Raw genomic sequence first — 22,075 nt, 5'->3', positions numbered from 1 at the left:
TGCAAAGATACAAAATATTGCATTTGCTTTCTGTCTCAAACTCCATTCCTGTTCCACGACTTTCATAACCTTCACTTACAAATATCTGAGGAGGAACAAAAGTGCACATAAACATGATTGGCTCAATTTTCTCCGACTTAATTTGTACATCAATATTTCCTCTGTCACCAAGCCTGTCGATTGCCACCTCCATAATATCCGCAGTCTCCAGTTCTATCTGAGTATTATTTCTAAACAAACCATCATATCCACCTTTCCAATTCCATTTACATTCGGGCCACTCTTCCAGTTACAAATATATTGATCAAAAACTTATTCTTGTCTCCAACTGGACTGTTGCCACGTGCAAAGTGTGAAGCTAGTTTGATTCTAAGATTAAGTGATCACAGTTTGTGTCATCTCTTTCCGGATTGCCTGCAAACACACACGAGGCAGAGGATTGTATATTTAGTGATCATGAAGAAACAGATGAATTGAATTGTTTAGATTCGAGAACATTCCGAACAGGAGTGGGTGCCCCGTCCAACTTACTCAAACTTCAGTCCTCCGATGTATTCACTCAATGACAGGCCATCTCTGCAAACTGCAGACGGTAGTAGTTTAGTTCTGCTTCCATGGAGGAAGATCCAGAAATATTGCACGGCAGAATGAAATGTCTACTGCAAATTAGAAACTATGGGTGATAAGAATTCGTAATGAAATATTAATTGGGGAACTAACTGAGTGAAGGTTGGTCATTTGCTGCATCAGATGAAATCCAACCCAAAGTATTCGTGGAGGTGGCAATGCAGCTAGTGAAAGATTTATGGAGTGAAACAGCATGGAAACAGTCCCTTTGGTCCAATACGTCTTTGCCAACAATAATCCCAAACTAGCCTCGTCAGACCAGTCAGCGCTTGACCCATCTTACTGGAAACGTTCCCAATTTCTTTCCATATATAATGCTATTTTCAACGTTGTAACTATAAGATATAATTATCGAAAATCCTTCAAAATTCTTAGGATTCTGAAAATTGGTAATTAGCTAATTTAACCCTGTATATTTAAAACAGTACTGGGAGGGAAACCAAAAAATGTGACAACATTATGTCAGTGCTGAGGGATAAAAAAGAAACTTTTTATCAGAAATGTGATAACGAGACATTTCGGGAATCGTGATATGACATGACAGAGTCAGCCTAGCTCCAGGACGAAGACATTTTCTTTGAGAAGTCTATGGAGTCTGTGTTAGTTGAGGAATTCATATTTAGGAATAAGTGGGAGCGGTGTATTTGAATATGCAGATTAATTTTAGCATTTCTGTTGACAGGTATGCAAACGTCCACGTGTAAGGGGTAATATAATATTTCGATTGAGAAGTATTACATGGTGACAACACAGAGAGCATAAATAATGACCTTCAGTCGTGTTCATGTATCACACGTATTCGTGGTTGGAGCACAGCAATTGACAAAGCAGATAAATGATTTCGATATAAGGAACAACTAGTATGTTCTCTTTTTGGGCTGAGTAAATGTAGCAAGGTTTGTAAATCTTGTTGTCCAAACGCACAACGATGTCCTTTATCATGAGTCACCAACAATATGACACCGAGGGGAATCAATAATGGGGATCTTAAACGGTATAATATCCTTCATTGCAAGCTGATTCAAATATGTAAGCAAGGACACGAGCCTGCAATTGTAAAACCTTGCTGAGAGAGTATTTGAATTACTGTGTACAGATTTGATCTGCTTTGTAAGGAATACCACAAAACCAGATGGTGGTACCATAAAGAGAGACTGAAGAAACTGAGTGTTTAATTTGTAGCGCTGTGAGAGAAGAATAGGTGAAGCTCAACAGTTGGTGGTGATCAGTTATTTGCAAAAGGGACATTGACAACATGTGAAATTCTGTACTTAACCAGGACTGGTATATTTGATTTATTGTCACGTGTAATGATATACAATGGAAATATTTGTTTGCGAGCAGTTCAGGCAGACTAATGATATGCAGATCATAGTGTGAAAAAAAACTTGGACCGAGTGAGTCATCCAGATTTCACAGCAGAGGAAGTGCTCCAGACAAGATAATCATTTTGAAGATAAGCATTATTTCAAGCTACAGAGTCTATTCAGCAGTCAAATAGAGCATTCCTCATTCTCTGTTTGCCTCTGCGGCATCCCAGGACGATTGAGAGAGAGGTACACTGCTCTGAATGAATACTTAAAGTTACTGTGCAATCGCTGTGCGACTCTGCTCTGAACGTCACGTTGTAAACGATCCCTGAAAGCAACTACAATATTTCCCTTCTGAAACAGTCAGCCATTCTTTAATTACCAACCGTGTGAAGAGGGTTAGTCAGGTTCAAATACAAGGTCGGGGAATGTGTTTGGGTGGGTGACTTTTCGGATCGGCCGAGTTGGACTTGTTATCCGAAGAGCCTGTTTCCACACGGTAGAAAACCTCATCTCACAATGGTGTGACCTTCATAGAGAAGGCCAGCCTGCCTTCTCGGAGATGGAAGCTGCGTAATTCAAACTTTGCACAAGACGTTTGGCTTCCTTCCTGACTGTTCGAAAACACTGCTAAAGTAGCACATGTGTACCATGCGCAATGGAGGCACGAGGGACAACGTGGAACAGTCTATCTTTGCATTATGTGCTCAATCTCTTTGTCATGTTGAAATATTCTGTCCCTGTGCAAGTAAGTCGAGGGCCTGAATGGCTTCTTCCTCGTTCGATTGATTCGGGCCTAGGACCTGTTTGGGCTAATCGTCGTGCCTAATTAACAACTTGATGCCCTGCCTCGTGTGAGGATGCTGTCGTTTTAGAAGGTTGGATTACTCTTGTTTCTTTTAAGAAAGGGATTGAATGTGAGCTACCAAATTGGCTAATTAAGGCCACTTGAATAAACAAATTGAGAGGCCTCGAGATTGTTTTAATGCAGTTTAATTAGAGTGGCCAGCTCTCATAGATTAGGCTTTCTGACATTTGGTTTCTCATTAAGCATCAGAGGCGATTGGGTTTTCAACAGAGTTGTAAGCTTCAGTGAATGTCTCCTGGATGCTACTATCTCTGAATTTTCTCTGCATATTATTTTTCTTCTGGTTGGAGAACTGCTTGTGAGAATTTGTGTCTGAATTTTCCTTTTTGCCAAGATGGTTCTTTATAGGATGTAACTTTATTGGAAGAAATAATTACGAATAGCTCCTACATCAATTATTTGTTAAGTTTTCTCATACAATTAGGTAATTCTCGATTCCCCTGTCATTGATTTTAATTTATCTAATGTATTAAAGTAATTACGTTTTGCTAAATATCAAGCAGTTTGACCATTCGCATTTCATTTGGCTCAGACATTTTACATCAGTCGTTAAAATTAGAAAACGGTAAGGTCCAGGGTACGTTTGAAAACAATTTTGCAGGGTTCTGCTCTTATCCACAATACTACACCTCTTTTGTTCGTGTTTAGGAGCCTGGAGCGACTGAATTGGCTATTCCTCTTCTTGTCCAAAAGTTTCAATGGGTTGAATGAATCTCTTTTGTTCCTGTGAAACCAATGTGAATTTAGATTAGATTAGATTACATTACAGTATGGAAACAGGCCCTTCGGCCCAACAAGTCCACACCGACCCGCCGAAGCGCAACCCACCCATACCCCTACATTTACCTCTATAACTAACACTACGGGCAATTTAGCATGGCCAATTCACCTAACCCGAACATCTTTGGACTGTGGGAGGAAACCGGAGCACCCGGAGGAAACCCACGCAGACACGGGGAGAATTTGCAAACTCCACACAGTCAGTCGCCTGAGTTGCTGAATGAAATCGTTTTTTTTTACTTTGAACATGTGCAGTGTCTTTTTTTCGTTTGCACAGATGTCACGTACGCTTGCATAGTACAAGCATGAATATTGTCCAGGTTTGCTGTACGTGGACATAGAGTACTTCAGGAGCTGTAGGGTAACCATTTGTTCTGACAATTTTGTGTGTGATCTTCAGTGAACGCGCACACTTCTGATGTTATGATGGGGGAAAGACATTGATGAAGCAGCTGAAGATGTTTTTGCCGAGGAAGCTACCTTGAGGAAAACCTGTTGAGATGTCCTGAGACTGAGAGGATTGATGTCTCCTAAACACAACGATCTTCTTTTGTACTTCAATCACTTCAACCAGTGGGACACTTACACTGATTCCCATGAATTGTTCGCGATCGTTGATACGATTGTCAGACAAATACTGCATTGGTATCGTGGCAAGTCAATCGTTACCCTTATTTGTAGCTGTTTTGTTCACGGCAATAGGTGCTGGTGTGGGAGCAGGAAATATTTTCTTCAACCTCAGAGGATTGAATGTCAGGAATTCTCGTTTCCAAGGAGTGAGAAGAGTTAGATTGTTAAAAGTATTTACATAAGAGCTACGTGGCCTTTGACCTATCAGAGAGTTGAGGGCGATGAATAATTGGGCATTAAAGAGGATTTGAGACCTAGGCCAATCAGCCATGACGTTATTGAAGGGCATGGCAAGCTTGTGGGGGCTAAATGAACTGCTCCTGTTTCTGATGTTCTCACATTTTGCTATTGGAAGGTTAGTGGATAGTATTTACATGCAGGTTCAGTTTTTGAATGCTGCAATCAGGAAAGCGGAGGATTCTGTGAGTCATCATTTCCTGAGCCATGGGGGCTTTATTCACAATTAACCTGGGTGAATAGTATAACCATCAAGTAAACTACAATTTGTAAAGAGAGATGAGGGACCTCTTCTTTAGCAGCGTGGTTCTCTAATTGCCTTTTCTATTCTATCCAAAACGTGTGCAACCGTCTTCAGGAAGTGATTGGTTTCCTCTGTTTCTGTGCATTGGGTTACACATATAAGTAACATCCAACTGCTCGTGTCTAGCAGTTCTGAAGGGCTGAATGGAACATAGGACTGAGGAGCAGGGATGACCCATTAGATACTTTGAGCGTTCTGCACCAGCAGCAAGATCATAGCTGATCTGATAGAGTACTCCGAATCACTTTTCCGTCTGAATCCCATTATCCTTAATTCGTTTCTATGTCAAATGTCTAACTAATTGAGCTGTGAATGAATGTAAACATAGAGGCATCACAGACTTCCTGTGACAACAATTCCGACTCGAAATTGCATTTTAGCATCTCTCCTCATCCTTCTTATCAAATTGTCGAGTCAAATCGTATATAAATAGACCATTTTTGTCCAACTTGTCCACGCTGACCACATATCCTCAACGGATTTTACCCCATCTACCTGCATTTTGGCCCATGTAACTCAATCCTTCCTGTTACTGTACACATTCAGAAGGCTTTTAAATGTCTAATTGTACCAAACGCCACCACTTCCATGGCAGCTCATTCGGTATAGGCAACATCCTCTGCATACGAAATTTGCACATAAGGTCCCTTTAAAATATTTCCCCTTTCAGCTTCAACCTATGCGCTCTAATTTTGGACTCGTGTTCTCTGGGAATAAGGCCATGGCTATTCACCTTATCCATGTCCGTCATGATTGTGTACACCTCAATGATGACACTCCTCCACTTCCAATTTTCCAGGAAAAACAGCCACAGCTTCTTCAGGATCCACATTTAGCTCAAATCCTCCAATCATAGCAATACCCTTGTAAATATTTTCTGCACCATCTCAAGTTTAATAACATTGTTCCTTTAGCAGATCATCCCAAATTGTACACAGTAGTCTGAACGTGGCCTAACAAATGACCTGCACAGTCGCATCATGACCTCCTAATTACTATGTTGAATGCTCTGCCGGCAACAAGACCAACGCGTTCTTCAGCAACCTCTGTATCTGCGACCCCACTTTCATGGAACAAATCAATTGCACGCGTAGGGTTCTTTTTTCGGCAACAATTCCAAGGGTAGCACGATTGTTTGTGTGAGTCCTGCCCCAATTCATCTTCTCAAAGGTCCAAAGCTCACATTTATCGAAATTAATCTCATTCTGCCACTCGTCGGCTAATTTGCCCACCTGATGAAGATCCCGTTTTACGCTGAGGCGACCTTCATCTCTATCCACGACACCATCTATTTTGATATCAGCAGCAAATCTATTAATCATGCCGCTGATACGTTTTTCGTTTCAGTGCTTGATTAATTCACACAATGCATCAGATTGAGTCTCAGCCATGCCATGTACAGAGGCAGAAAAACATCCTTAATATCATAGAAGATATCCTTTGCATGAAGTGGTATAAATCCATTCCCTTTCCAAATTACTTTATGCATCTTCAGACTAACTGGATGTCATTTATGTACTGGATGCACAAATCCCTCTGTACCATTGAATAATGCAATCTTTCTCCAGGTGCATAATTTACTTTTGTTTTTGCCTTTCTGAAAGCAAAGCCTACACACAACCCACATTGCTATTATTCTTTTACAGGAAGTTTGCTCATGATCCTCCTCTGTCTAAATCCCATTGCAAACAGTCTGTATCCAGTTGACGTCTAATTGCATGACTACCTTGTTGTCCTAGGAAACCGAGCACCAAGCCACTCAGCACCTTTGTCCAAGTCGTTAATCTCGATTATAAATTGTTGAAGATCTCAGACTGATCTCTTCTAAATTCCATTAGTAACATTTTTCAATCTGAATTTAAGCAAGTACCTCTTCACTGTATTTATCTCTTCACTGTTCGGCAACCAGGTCTAAACTGTTCTTGCGTCGTAGAGTAGAGTCCAGTGCTTTGTTTCTGATTGTCAATGTGTGCTCCTGTGCAAGGGTCCTGGATGTCCTTGTGCTCGAGTCACAGAATTTTAGTCTGTTGGTGCAGCATGTAACTAAAAAAGGCAAAGGGACTTTTGTACTTCATTACTAAAGGGATTTAGTGCAAGTTGCAGCTGTATAAGTAGCTGGTCAGATCACTGTGGGGTGCTGTGTTTAGCGTTTATCCCTTCACTTTGTGAAAGAATGTATTGGCAGTGGAGGATGTGCAGATGCGATTAACTGGGTTGATTTCAGAATTGAGAGGTTCAGCTGATGAGGAGAGACTGAGTAGTCAGTGATTATATTAATCGGAATTCAGCAGAAGGAGGCGGATCTCATAGAAATATTAAAAAATACATTAATAAACGAATGGATAAGACAGAAGCAGGGTGGATATTTCCACAGGCGGATGAAATTAGAACAAGAGTGGATAGCCTAACGTTTAAGAGGAGCAGGTTGAGCACCAAATGGAGGAGGAAGGTATTCACTCAAAGTGTTGTGAAGCTGAGAAATTCACTGCCAAGTGAAATAATTGAGGCGTCCTCATTGAATGCTTTTCAAGCTAACACAGATAAATTTATAATAAATCAAGGAATTAAGAAATATTGTGAGAGGGTGGAAAAGTGGAGCTGAGGACAGGAAAAGATTACCAATGATCTCATTACATTGAGGATCAGGCTTGAAGGGCCAGACGTCCGCCTCCTGTTTCTTGTTCTCGTGTTCTTATGTTCTTATATTCTGAGTTTAGCAATACTCCAGTAGTGTCAGTTGTTGTCAGATCATTTGCTAGAGGCAGTGCTGTCAATGATCCTTATTCTTGAGAATTTAAAGGAAAAAAGCAGAAAATGGACTAACACATTAGTAGAACGCTGCACTGACAAAAATGCTATATTTCAGATTAAGCTTTCAATCTAGTCGACGGGGACAGGCGCTGGACGAAGTCCTGAGAGCGATGGGACATGTGGCTTGTTCGGGTCAGTGATAAGACAGATTTACAGTGAATGTGAGAGAGCAGAGGCAATACGGTGGCATTTATCCTGGCTGAGTTGGGAAGTTTATTCACACTTGTCCTGTATTGTTGGAGATTTTGACAAACCACAGTTGCTACACTGATCTGGGTAGTGAGCGCAGACCACGCTCAGGGCGTCTGCTGGCGTGGACTTTTCTGGGAAGACAATGGTCTTCCTCTGTACTAGCCTATCCACCACGACTATAGTGCACCTGCTATCGTGGTGTAATTGTCACTTCTCTATTATTTGACCCCAGTTACAAATCAGCAGAAAACTTTCCATCATCCGAACACACATTAATATCCCATTCACCTGCCATTCCTTGAAACACTGGCCCACGTTGCAAAATGCAATCCAAATGTCTTCATTTCAGCATCCTGAAACCTGGGAACACGTCCCACCAGGACACTTTATCTCAGTCTCCACTTCCCTATTAATTTCTCAAGCCCCTCCCATTTGTTGATTTTAAACTCTTTCCACCGTCATCTCTCTCTCTCTGACGGTGATTTTCACACCCCAGCAACCCCTGTCATGGCACAATGGATTTATGGAACTGTAAATGGATGTTAACTGCACATCCTGTCACTTCCATCATGGATCTCACACAGTGTCACTGAGCAATGCACTGGGGTTTTCTGCACAACGATTTGTGTTCGAATAATAACTGTTCCAGGTTTACAGATCACTTCAATAATGTTCCCTGCACAGCTCCACGCGCTGAACAGCTATACTCCGAGTTTATATGTCAATTCAATAGTGAATCCTGCATAGTGTTCCATTCTATGGAGATTGCTGTTGTACTGATCGGTGCGTGAACCTGGGCTGTACAGTCTTTCTGATCTGCATTTACGGTGTCTAGATTGGTTCTGTGAGATGGATTTGGAATATCATATAACGAACCACATTAGCTGATGCTGCATTACCTTTATAGCATGTTCTCAATCGTGTGTGTGAGACCTTCAAAATTTCACTACTGCAACTAATCACATTCCTTCTAAATCTTCAACATTTCTGCAGCTTGTTCTCCTTTGCTTAATTATCCACTTTTAAGACAATAATCAGCCCTACTGAATCTTATCATAGCCTTTGCTGTTGGTTTCCCTCGATTTTCAGGTTACATCCTTATGAAGAGTAAACACAATTTAGAAAAAAATATGTGGCCGACGTTCTTGTTCACTTCCACTTTTTTTCCCATGTCATGTTCCATTTGTATGGGTTTTCTGTCGCTTTCACTCACGTCTTTGAACTTGGTCTATGCCTAACAACTGAACACATGTGCTTGTTCCTCTCAGCTGGATGTGTGGTCAACAACACGAGGTGGTCCCTTGGGAATTGCTCAAAAGACCAGACATCTAACATGTATCTGAGGGGCTTCTGACTGACTCGTTATTGAAATAAGTAGTGGAGGCGCTGTTGATGGTTTGCTGGAGGTTGCACAGTGATTTGCCTCAGCCATTCAAGGAGACAAGGGGATTCGATGACCAAGTCTGAACGGAATACAGGGACTTCGTCACAGCATCTGGGTCTGAAACATGAACAAATGGAGACGAGGCTTCAGAAAGGGGAAACTCTGAAAACAGCGTGAGGATCTGTGTGGGGTGTGTGGATTGTGTGGGAGAGAGAAATCTGCCGTATCCACACCTAGTCAATAGGAAACTGTCAAAGTTTCAGTAAATCTGACACATGAACATGCAGTGCAGGATTTATTGGACAATCTTCCATAAAGGCTTCCCCTTTGATAAAAGGCTCAACACACCCGCCCCTCCTCTTCACCCAACTAACCACAACAAAACATCCCTTGCGTTCTGAGAGTAATGGGGCGACTTGGAACATTAGTTAGCAGGCCATAAGAGAGATTATCACAGAATCCCGATAGTTGGAAGCAGACCGTTCGCCCATCGAGTCCACACTAATCCTCGAAACAGCTTTCCACCCAGAATCCCCGATTTTATCCTCGTAGTCCGACATTTTCTCATGGCTAATACATCCAGCCTTCACACCCCTTCGACACGATGGGCGATTTAGCATGAGTCGATCAAGTGTGGAACTGGAAGGCAAAAACACAGCAGGTAAAGCAGCAGTGGATACGATGTTTCAGGTGAGAAACTATCATCAACAATGGTGAACGGGAAGGGGCTGTAAAATAAATAGAGGGCGGAGTGGCACCCAGGGAAAGATAGATGAATGATGTCAGGTGGATGCAGGTGGGAAGTAATTGGTCGATGGGAAGGCTGGAGTGGATAGGTGGGAAGCAAGATGATCCATTCGGTCAGGCCAAGAGGACAGAGAAAAACCTGGGATGAGCTCGAGTTTAGAATGGCCAACTGAACCTGCACATATTTGCGTTGTGGCAGGACATTGGAAAACATGGAGGAAGCCATCGCAGACACAGGGATAATGTGCAAACTCCGCAGTGCCAGTTGCTTGGTGTTGGAATTGAACCTGGTTTCCTGGCGCTGTGAGTCTAAGTACCTAACTAAGCCAACGATGGAGATGGAAGGACAGTTCTGATGTCTCAACGAGTCAGAGCAAACCCTCCAGTACTCACTGTGTCATTACGTCCTGCCATCTCTCTCCATTTCAATAACTTACAACGTTCCATTCGTTCTAAAAACAAAACATAACATCTTATGCATCATTTTATATCCCATCTGCCAAACAGTTATTCAATCATTACATCTATTTATAAGCATTTGCAATCTCCCCCCTCCTCCTGTTAATTAAATTTGCTGTTTATCTTTTTGTCATCACCAACCTGAATTAGATTACGTTTGTTCCACTCCTCCAAATCATTGGTCTCGATTGTAAATAGTTGAAGACTCAGCACTGATCACTGCATGATAGCACTGGTTTCATGCTGTCAAACTGATCAAGGTTGTTTTATTATGATTGTCTGCTTTCTGTTTGGTCCTCCCCCGTTCCTGAGCAGGTTATTTGAAGGCTTAATACGAACAAGGGGTATTTGGAAATGCGGCCCCATGAGTCTGCTCTGGCAGTTAATAGGATTATGATTGATGTCATCTCGACCTTAGATCCACTTTCCAGCCTGCTCACCATAACCCTTCGTTTTCTCAATGTTCCAGCATTCAACTGCACTCTGGGTCAGTGAACTGTATAGATTCACAACCATTTGAATGAAGTAATTTGGCATCACCGCTGTTTTAAATTTGCTCCACGTTATGCTAAAACTACGGCCTCTTGTTCGAGGTTGCTCCAAATGTGGAAATATCCACTTGACGTCTCCATTCTCAATTACCTTTAGCATCGTACAGATATCAATGAAGTCTCCTCTCATTCTGCCAATCTCCAGAGATTACAGGCCTGATCAGCTGAATCACTGTTCACAAGAAACACTCCTCATCTCTGGAATCAGCCCAGGCAACCTCTTCTGAACTGCCACCAATGGAACTGCAAAGATCTCCAGTCAGGGCGCCAAAACTGGGCACGGTACTCCAGTTGCAATCTCACTAATGACTTGAATAGTAGTAGCAACATTTATTAACTTTTATACTCTATTCTTTTGGAATCAATGCTGCAATTCCACCTTCATTCGTCATTACCTGCTGTACTTGAATGTACGTTATCTGTGATATGCACAGAGATCACACACGTCAAATAAGGTCGCACAGATTCCTTTGTACCTCAGCACACTAACGTTTCTCACCATTTCGATTATATGTTGTCTGTCTATTTCTCTCATCAAAGTAGACACAACTGATAATTATTCACGATCAAATTCTTCTTTCAAATTTTGGCTCAATTTGCCCAAGCTACCGATATTCATTTGGAAACTTCATCCACCTTCATTGAAACTTACATGTCCAACTGTGTTTGTGTCATCTGAAAATTTGCCTCCATTATTTTACAAACCTGTAACTAGGTAACAGTGTATATTGCAAATTGTTGGTGCCTGAGGAGCGAGCTGTATGACTCCCAAAAGTTGCCAACCAGAAAACGGCCGATCTATTCTTTTTTTTCATTTTGTTTTGAGACAAATCTCCATCCAAGCTATTGAGTTACTTTGCATACCAGGTCCTCTTATTTGACAGATTAGTCTTTTCTCCTTCTGCAATTTCTTCTGGACATCCAGATATATTAAATCTGCAGGATCCCCATTGTCAACCTTGTTTCTTACTTCTTTCACGAGATTGAACAAATAATTCAAATACGATTTATTCTTCATAAAACCATGCATACTCTGATTAATTTTGATTTGACCGTGCAAATCTCCTGTTATTAGTTCCTTGAAAATGCATCCTAATAGTTTGCTTGCTATTTTTATTTCCCAGTGAAGATGATCATTCCAAGTCCTTCTCCTTCTATAATCACTACGTTCACTTTCAATTCATGTGTAACAAGCACAAGGCTTTAAAATATCTCCTCCGATTCTCATGTAAGGGGCATGAACCTCTGAATGGTAATATTCTGCACCTAGATTACACACTCGATGAGCTGACTGCACTCATAGTGTTCCTCTATTAGAGACTAAATGGCTTGATCATCCAGCTGTTGTTCTGCTGCGGTTCGTAAGAGGCTAAAGGTCTGCTTGTCCCCTCTTATTACTGTGTAAGGCGTTCGAGGGATCATGGAATCGTCCTGTTATTGTAAAACGGTTTGAGGGGCGAAAACACCTCCTCCTTTTCTTTGATAAACGCTCGAGATGTTGAATGTTCTACTCCTGCATCGCAGAAATGGTATTGAAAAAGTGCCTTGTCTTCACCCGTTCCATCACTACAGACAACTGAACTGAGTTAACGCCTGCTTTCCTACAAGAATATCTCAATGTATTTTTATCCTTCTTCACTTTCTAAGCAACAGGCTCGATGGGTTGTCAAGCCTTCTTTTATTCCAGTATACCAATCTCCAGTCACTTTGTGCCCTCTTCGAGTTCCTGTGCTGCAGACATGAGGAGCCTGAATAGGCTGACCTTGTTGCTGTGCAACTGAATACCAATGCTAATACAGCCAACTCTGGGTCCTGAAATCACGGCTTCACGGGTTGATTGGCCTCCTCTTGTTTCTGTATATCAAGCTACAGGGACTGAACTGTCTCGTCCTTTTCAGGTGCAACAGAGCGAAAGGTCTGTGTAACAGGCTGGAGAAGCAGAGTGGATTACTCCATTTGAAGTGTTAATGGCTTCTGTTGATGACCCTCCTTTCTCTCTGCTATGTCAATGAAAGATCATCTTTCATTCCGGCAAAGGACAATGGATATTGCATCAACCTGACAACGCGTTGCTTATAAGCTGACATCATTATTGCAGTCATCTTTCGCGAACCCATCACTGAGCTGCTTCCAAATCGACATGTACTTTCTGCAGTAAGGAGACTACATTCGTACACACTGCGTCAAATGTGATCTCACTGATTCCTGAACAGTGGCAGACATACTTTGCCAACCTGCTATAAGGGTCCCATCCGGGTTAGATCAGTCTCTGTTGTCTGGAGAATAAACAACATTGATGAAACCTCACTGCCTTTTTCGACTCCACTAGCATGACGAGGGACCGAGTGAAAATGTCAAAATGGCGAGAGGAATGAGTGATCTCAATGTTGAAATAGGTCTCGTGAAAGATCTCGTCTGAATCTGCCATTAATATATCCAGGCCCTTACTGCTCAGAATATACTGTATCTGGTAAAGTGGAGGTTGGAAATGGCAAGGAAAGTCAACTTTTGATGGGAATTATACATCAAATGAAAACTGCAATGCAAATGTTGGGCGTGTTATAAAACAGGAAATCAGATATCCAATGTTGTATGAACTGCAGAAAAGATGGACAAACTCAAGTTGCATCTGAACCGTGTTAAACAAGTAACCGTTGTGAAAAATGGATTTCATGAGCATGTATGAGATATTTTCGCAAAAAGTTGAACATCGAGCTAAATATCAGGCTGTTTTGAATTGGTGTTATGTGATTAGAAGAGCTAACTGAAAATTTTGTTGTGAAGGAGTTTTTTTATAGATGTGATAGTGATATATAGTATGATGTCTGAAAACAAGAGGGTTTGTTATTAATTTACGGCTATACATCTGAGTCAGGCAAGCCATTACGTTATTTGGGACAAGTCATCTTCAGTGAGCTGGAAATATATGTGAATAAAAAGATTTAAAGGAAGGTAGACAATGTTTATCAGTTATAGATATACTTTAAGGTGAAAAATATCCATCTACGCCTACAAGTTGAAAAGACCACAACAAAAGTGACTCTATGATGGTGAACAGAAGAGTGTGATGATCGCATTTGATCGCTGGGTCCGGCTCAGAAAAATGCCAAATATTTTGTTAAAGCGGATAATCAGGGAAACATCGTTCCCAGCAATTTAGAACCACGAAACTGATATGAAAATCAACATGAGAACAGGAACACAAACTAACAAGAAGCACAAAGGCTGCAAAGTAAACTTTCTATCGATATCTTGAAGGAAAATGAAAACGAGGTCAAATGTCAAACAATAAATGTGCAGAAAAGATAATGAATTGTAGAGAATAGATAAATTGCAACGAAGCTAAACAGTTATTTTATGACTGTCTTCAAGGAGTAAGATCAGGAAATTTTCCCAGAAAGACCAAGTGACCATGGGCCATGTGTAATTAAAGATTGAAATCATTCATAAGAGTAACTAGTTAAATTTGGAAGACAGCTGGATTGAGCGGTGGTAAGTCTGACAGACCTAAAGTACTTTTTAAAGGAATTTCAGAGGAAGTAGCAATCCACATATTTATTACTTTGGGGATCAATATGTTACGTTCCTACACAGTTTGCAAAGGCAGAACATCTGAAAGATTACAAATGCAAACCCATTGTTGAAAGTGAGAAAGAGGGAGAGTAGACAACCACAGGCCAGGTAAGTCCTCATTCATTGTACGGAACCTGTTGGATTGCATTATAAAGGACATGATATCAGATATTTAGAGGGTATCAGCAAAATTCGAGAGAATAATAAGGCATTTATGAAAGGAAAATCATAATTTACAAAACATTTTTTAGAATGATTTGAAGATGTGTATTGTAGCCACAGGTAATGGAGAAACACAGTATATGGTCTCGCTGGAGAATCAGTAGGATGTTTTTTTCCGAACTCACGCAGTGAGTTAATAAGCAAAATTAAAGCAAAGGGTATTGCGAGGTATATATGCAAAGGGATGGAAGAAATTAGTTTGACCTTCATTGGAATGAAATCTGTAGATATTACGAAATGCATCCTGTGCAAATAACACAGAATGTTGGCGAGACACCAATGTGGGAATGGAGTACAATCTCGGTTGCCCAATCTACGAAAGAATATACTGGCCACGGAGGTAATGCAAAATACATTCTCCAGTTTAATTCCTCAGATGGCAAGATTGGCTGATGAATAAATTCAGTCTGGGTTATCGTGAGATTCAAGGAGTGAGCAATGATCGCAGTGAAACTTAGAAAATTCTCATAGAGGGGACCGACAAACGCAGGTGCATGGAGAAATGCGAACAGTCAAGATTGGGAAAAATCCCCAGATATTCTAAGTGTGCATCAGTGTGGAATACAATAACCAGGAGCAGTTAGGACCCGTTGGTAACATAGGAGGAAATCAATGTGTGGAACAAGAGAAAATTGGTAAGTTGTTACGTCAGTGTTGGGTATCTCATTCACTTGGTAGAAGCGAGATGCAAAGACAGAAGCCAAGCCGATGACCGTGAAGGTCTTGAGCAGATTGATATAAGATGTGAACAGGTTTCGACAACATTGGACAAATCCTCAGGAATGGATGGTATGTATCTCTAGCTCCTGTGGGAAATTACAAAGGAAAAGCAATGATCCAAGTTTGGTGGCAGAATCTGGGCACAGGGGAGGTCTCAAAGGGTTGGAGAACAGATAATGTGGTTCCGCTTTACATGAAGGTGATTAAGCAGAAAACTGTAGATAGCTGAGTATAAATTCTGTGTAGAAAATCTTCATATCGAGGCATGGTTTATTCAGGGATGGTCAGCATGCTTTTATTAGAGGGATGTTGCACTTAAAGAATTTTATTAAACTTTTTTCAAGATATCGTTTATACGGATTTTCAGCACGGCCTTTGACAGAGCCCCACATCGGGAACTGATAGCCAATAAAAAATATCATTGTATCAATGGTGGTAGCTTTGCAAGTTGCACCCAAGATTGTTCCAGTGGCGGGAGAGAGAGGGTGGTTGTAGAAAGTTCTTTGTGTGACTGTCCGGTGCTGTACCACGGGGATTAGTGTTGTGCCTCTGCTTATTTGTGGTATCCATAAATGGTGCCGATGTGAAAGTGGGGGGTGGAGGAGGTGGAGGTGGCGGTCTGGCGTTGGAGGAGTGTGTAATTACTTTTGTGTCAGACACAAAGATTGGTCGCGTGGTTGGCAATGAGGAGGAACGCCTTATGTTACAGAATGCTGATGAAGGAATGATCAGATAGCAAATCAATGGCAGATGCAAGTCAAGCCAGATTGATATGCAGTGATTTTGTGAAGACGTAACCAGACATGTGTGTAGTCAATGAATGCCAACACACTATGACGCTCAGACGGGTCTTCACCACAAAACCCTGAATGTTAATGGACAGGTGAGTCGAGAAGGTATTCACTCAGAGTGTAACAGCATTGAGAAGTTGAGTGAGTGAACAACATTACGGTTATGGGCATCAGTTGGCCTTTCAGCCCCTCGAGACTGCTGCACCATACAGTATGTTCATAACTGATCTGACTGCAGCTAAATGCCACTTGCCTATTTATTGCAAGTAACCATTGAGTCGGCTATCCATCAAAGGTCAGTCGAACTCAACCTTGAAGATCTTCGATAACTCAGTGGTCACTGCTCCGTGGATGAGGAGAACACAGATAGCATACCCTGATGGAGAAAGGGATATGTTACTCAATGCGAAAGCATTTTATTATCAAAGCACATCAAACTGATACCGAATCAGGTTTTACTGCTCCTCGGATGCAACTTGAACTGCTGTGCTTTTCCAGCACCATTCTAATCTAGACTCTGGTTTCCAGCATCTGCAGTCATTGTTTTAACCTCGTCTGAGATACAAGCACAACAGTTACGAACAGACATAGAGTATTCAGCCCCTCAAATTTGTCCCACATTAACAAAGACACTTCAATCTAATAATTAGCAATGATATGCCACATTTGATTCTCGGCACAGATTTCAAGATAAATTAACAACATAAGAGCTTTAAAAATTTCGAACATTTGGCCTGACAAGTTTGCTGTGCTCATTAATTATGGTTGGTGTTTCTGAGAAATCAATCTCCTGCCTTCTGCCTGGAACACCTGACCCCCCCAGCCAGTCAATAACTTCTCAATGTAGTGTGTGTGTGTGTGTGTGTGTGTGTGTGTGTGTGTGTGTGTGTGTGTGTGTGTGTGTGTGTGTGTGTGTGTGTGTGTGTGTGTGTGTGTGTGTGTGTGTGTGTGTGTGTGTGTGTGTGTGTATCTCTGTTTTCCTGTGCTTTTGCCTCTATGCGTCTGTACATGTCTTTGTGTCCCTCTATGCTGATTGATTGATAGATCGATAGATTGATTTTCATGCATACCTCAGCAAAGTAAAAAGCTGTGTTTATGAGCAGTACAGGCGAATCATAGGAAGCAAGAAAGAGAAAGGGAGGACGGGAGATGCTGCAGATCAGAGTCGAGAGTGTGGTGCTGGAAGTGCACAGCAGGGCAGGAACCATTCAAGGAGCAAGAGCATTAACTTTTCAGACATGAACTTTTCATCAGGAATTGGTTTGTGAGCTGGGGCCTACGAGAGAAAAGTGAGGAGATGAGGCTGTGGGAAAAGTAGTTGTGGTTGTGCTCGGTAGATGAATGTTGGGTGGAAGGTGTTTGTTGGAGGTAGGGAGAGCGGATAGATGGGAATGAGAATGGGCCAATCAAGAGGGCTGAGGCTTGGGATTGGGAACATATGGTGGCGACTGGAATGATGAAAATGGTGAAATCCAAGTTGGTCCCGTGTGGTTACAGAGTTACATTTCGGAATAAGATGCGTTCTCCCTCCAGGTGTCGGGTGGTAAGGGTTTTGCACTGGAGGAGGCCTAGGACCTGCTTGTGTGGGTGGGAGAGGGAATAGAATTGTTCAGCCACGGGGCGATGGGGTTGGTTGGTGCAGTTGTTCCAGAGATGTTCTCAGAAATGATCCTCAAGTTGGTGCCCTGCCTCCCTAATTTGAAGGAGATTACATTGTGTACGAAAGATAGTGTGTGTGACATTGGTGGTGGTACAGATATAATTCTGTTCAATGTGGAAGTATATTCGGGCCCTTGGACGGTAGTTAGTGGAGAGGTGTGGGCGCAGGTTTTCCACTTCCAGCGGTGGCAGGTGAAGTTATCGGGAGTGGGGTATGGTGTGGTGGTGGGTATGGATCTTACGAGGGATTCATGGAGAGAGTGGTCCCTTCGGACCACTGTGAGGGGTGAGGTGGTCTGGTTGAACATGGTGGAAGTATTGGAGGATGACGAAACGTATACAGAGGTTGCTGAGGGTAGATGAGTAGGACCAGACGATATGCCCTGGTTGCGTTGGGATTAGTGTGCTTCAAGGACAGATATAAAGGATATGCTCTGGATGGCATCGGCGATGACGTGGGAAGGAAAATTCAGATCTTGGAAGAGGGAAACCTAGGATTTTCTGTGTTGCTATTGGTCATCCTGGGAACAGGTGCGGCAGAAGCTGAGTAATTGGAAATGAGGGATGGCAGTTTAACAGACATCGGGTGCAAGGTGGTGTAGCTCTGGGAGTTGGAGAGTTTGTTGTAGATGTCTGCAATTGGTCGGTCGTCGGATATAGAAATGGAGAAATCCCGGAAGGGTGGGGAAGTGACCAAGATGTTCCAGGTGAAGTTGAGGTCTACATGAAAGCTCTTCGTGATGTTGATGAATTGTTCAGCCTCCTCGTGTGAGCACGAGTTAGTTCCGATACCTTCATCAATCAAGTGGAATAACAGATGGGGGCCGTGCCGGTGTATCTGTGATAGATCAAGCGAAGGACATAGCTGAAGCCCATGTAGCTGTTGGTACTCTATTGGTTTGGAGGAAATCAGTGGATTGGAAGAGGAAGTTGTTAAGAGGGAGGACGAGTTCAGCCAGGCAGATGGGTATGTCAGTGAAAGGGCATTGTTTGAGGCAGCGTGGCAGTAAGAAAAGGAGTGTGAGGAGGCATTCGTCCTGGCAGATAGATGTTTACAGGGATTGGATGTCGATGGTGAAGCTCAGGAGTCAGGGACCAGGGAAATCAATTTCTTGGAGGAGGTGAAGAGTGTGGCCGGTACCTCAAAAGTAGGCAGTGAACACCTGGATTAAGGGGGACAGGAAAGTGTCAGGAAATGCAGAGATGAACTCAGTGGAATAGGAAGTCTGAAACAATGGGTCGATCAGTGAATTCAGGTTTGTTAATCTTCGGTAGAAGGTAGAATCTGGCAGTGAAGGGTGCATGAACGATTAGGTTGGACGCTTTTGCTACGGGATTTCCACAGATGATGAGATTGTGAATGGTTTTGGAAATGATGGTTTGGTGATGGCAGGTGAGGATGTCCTCAACGGGGCAGCAGGAGGATGTCTTGGCGCCTGGCTTTAGTAGTGTAGACGTTACTTAGCCAAACTACCACTGCGCCCACCTGTGACTTGGATGGTGAGGTTGGGGTTTGAGAGGAGAGATGGGATTTCTGCGCTTTGTGAGGGCAGCAGGTTGGTGGGGTGGACAGGTTGAGACGGTTAATGACGCAGTGGCAGTTACAAATGATGAGGTCAAGGGTGGGTAACAGGCATGTAACAGGGGAGGAGAAAGTGAGGACTGCAGATGCTGGAGATCAGAGCTGAAAATGTGTTGCTGGAAAAGCACAGCAGGTCAGGCAGCATCCAAGGAGCAGGAGAATCGACGTTTCGGGCATGAGCCCTTCTTCAGGAATGAGGAAAGTGTGTCCAGCAGGCTAAGATAAAAGATAGGTAGAAGGGACTTGGGGGAGGGGCGTTGGAAATGTGATAGGTGGAAGGAGGTCAAGGTATGGGTGATAGGCCAGAGTAGCGGTGGGGGCGGAGTGGTCAGGAAGAAGATTGCAGGTTAGGAAGGCGGTGCTGAGTTCGAGGGATTTGACTGAGACAAGGTGGGGGGAAGGGAAATTAGGAAACTGGAGAAATCTGAGTTCATCCCTTGTGGTTGGAGGGTTCCTAGGCGGAAGATGAGGCGCTCTTCCTCCAACCGTCGTGTTGCTATGGTCTGGCGATAGAGGAGTCCAAGGACCTGCATGTCCTTGGTGGAGTGGGAGGGGGAGTTGAAGTGTTGAGCCACGGGGTGGTTGGGTTGGTTGGTCCGGATGTCCCAGAGGTGTTCTCTGAAAGGTTATATAAATAGGCAGCCTGTCTCCCCAATATAGAGGAGGCCACATCGGGTGCAGCGGATGCTTTAAACGATGTGTGTAGAGGTGCAGGTGAATTTGTGGCGGATATGGAATTATCCCTTGGGGCCTTGGAGGCTAGTAAGGGGTTAGGTGTGGGCGCAAGTTTTCCATTTCTTGCGGTTGCAGTGGAAGGTGCCGGGAGTGGAGGTTGGGTTGGTGGGGTGTGGACCTGACGAGGGAGTCACGGAGGGAGTGGGCTTTTCGGAAGGCTGATATGGGAGGGGAGGGAAATATATAATTGGTGGTGGGTTCCGTTTAGCGGTGGCGGAACAGACGACGGGAACCCAGCTTTATGGTTTGTGTTGGAGGTGAGACAAGGGATCATCATTGAGTGAGCGGGAGACTTGTTTTAAAAAGTGAGCCCGGGTTCGAGGCAGCGGAAGAAATACTCAAAGGTTGTGAGGCATTTCAAACTCATTAATCCAGGAGCGTAGGGGGATGGAGGTGAGATCTTTGCTGACGACTAAACCCCACTTAGGGAGAAGTCGCGGGAACAGGGAATACACAGTGAGGCTAGGAGCAATAACCTTGGGACGGGCTGGAGCTGTGTGTTGGCAGAGACTGCCTCTTGACTGAATGCAATTATCTGATCAAAAATGGCGTCATCAGCAGAAGTGACAACCACAATGGAGTGGAAAGCTGGGCAAACAGTTGTGCCTATGATGGCAGAAGTGACGTCAAGCGCAGTGGCCGTGAAATTGCCGACTGGTTTTGCCTGTGACGCCCCTGACTGAGGAGAGGACCCAGTTGATGGAATCAGCCATTTCCAGGTGACTGATGTCTTGGGATGTAAGTGGCTGGGGCGGTGGCTAATGTAGAAGCGGAGGTGACGTACAGAGTATGCATCCTGTCTGTGCTGGAGGCACTGAATTCATGCATTCGTTTTCCTGGCAATCGCTGAAGTGGCTTTCTGGAGAGCGATCACAGAAATGATGCGTTCGGCAGTGGCTGAGGTCCGTGGGGTGGCGAGGACGGAAGTAACCGGAAAATTCGCTGCGGGAGTGTAGCAATAAGTGGCCACGTGGCTCACGCCATCTGAGCAGTTTCAGAGGCCACGGGCCAGGGTAAGGCCACGGGCCAGGGTTCAGAAGCCAGGGGCCAGGAGCCCCAAGTATTGAGGTAAACATATGCAAGTTTGTTTAATTTACGTTCTTTTATGTCCGCCATGATGGATAAAGTTCATTTTGTTCTGCGTCTGAATTCTTCAAAGGATATATAACAGCAGAAGTCCCTTGCAGGTCTGGTAGTGTGTGGCCCTAAGGCGTACCAAGGCTGTCTACATGTACAATAGGATATACCGAGCAAACGATTTGGACGTAGGCACACAGGTTACATTGCACAGGCAGTACAAGTGAGACCAATACTGGCTAGATCAGTGTTATTTCAGGCTGGAGAATCCGTTCTGCAGTTAAATAGCCATTGAGAAAAAAGCTGTTCCCGAACCTGCTGTTGTGTGTATTATGGCTGCTGTATTTCTTCCCGACGTAACATGTTGTAGGACGTAAGTAGTAGAGTGTGATTGGTCTTTAATGATTTTGACAGCCTTCCCGTGGCAGGGAGCTGAGCAAATCGAGTCCATGAATGGAACGGTTGCGCTCGTGGTGGCTCGTGTAATTTCATCTGTCTTTCTGTTACTCAACAATCTATCTATCTCAGTCTTAAAATTATTCAATGTCCTAGCCGCCACATCCTTCTGTGGCAATGAATTCCATAGATTCACCGTTCTCTGGCTGAAGACGTTTATCCTTACCTATGTTCCTGATATCCTCCCGTTACTCTAGAATGGCCTGTCCAATCTATTTAATATTCGGTAAGTTTCCATTAGAAGCCAGCTCTTCCTCGTCAACCACATCCAATATAGACCCAAGGTCTTGAAAACTTCCTCAGGTGTTAAGATGCTCGTTCTAGTCGACATTCTTGTAAATCTCCTCTGAATACGCTCCA

General features: G+C 43.3%; 1 protein-coding gene across 1 annotated transcript in view; it reads left to right on the top strand.

Annotated features, from left to right (window-relative positions):
• The window catches only part of LOC148135240 (putative G protein-coupled receptor 139), a 31,791-nt gene that overhangs the window by 2,787 nt on the left and 6,929 nt on the right, over window positions 1–22,075 (top strand). Inside the window, exons 3-4 of the mRNA XM_087985031.1 lie at window positions 7,780–7,797; window positions 9,761–9,774. Coding sequence (XP_087841157.1) covers window positions 7,780–7,797; window positions 9,761–9,774 — 32 coding nt within the window. The remainder of the gene's footprint in view (window positions 1–7,779; window positions 7,798–9,760; window positions 9,775–22,075) is intronic.

Source organism: Chiloscyllium plagiosum, unplaced genomic scaffold, assembly GCF_037043375.1.
Source record: "Chiloscyllium plagiosum isolate Xiang-an unplaced genomic scaffold, Cpla_swu_hap1 HiC_scaffold_50, whole genome shotgun sequence".
In the NCBI taxonomy this organism is placed as follows: Eukaryota; Metazoa; Chordata; class Chondrichthyes; order Orectolobiformes; family Hemiscylliidae; genus Chiloscyllium; species Chiloscyllium plagiosum.
This window is presented reverse-complemented; position numbering and strand designations above follow the sequence as displayed.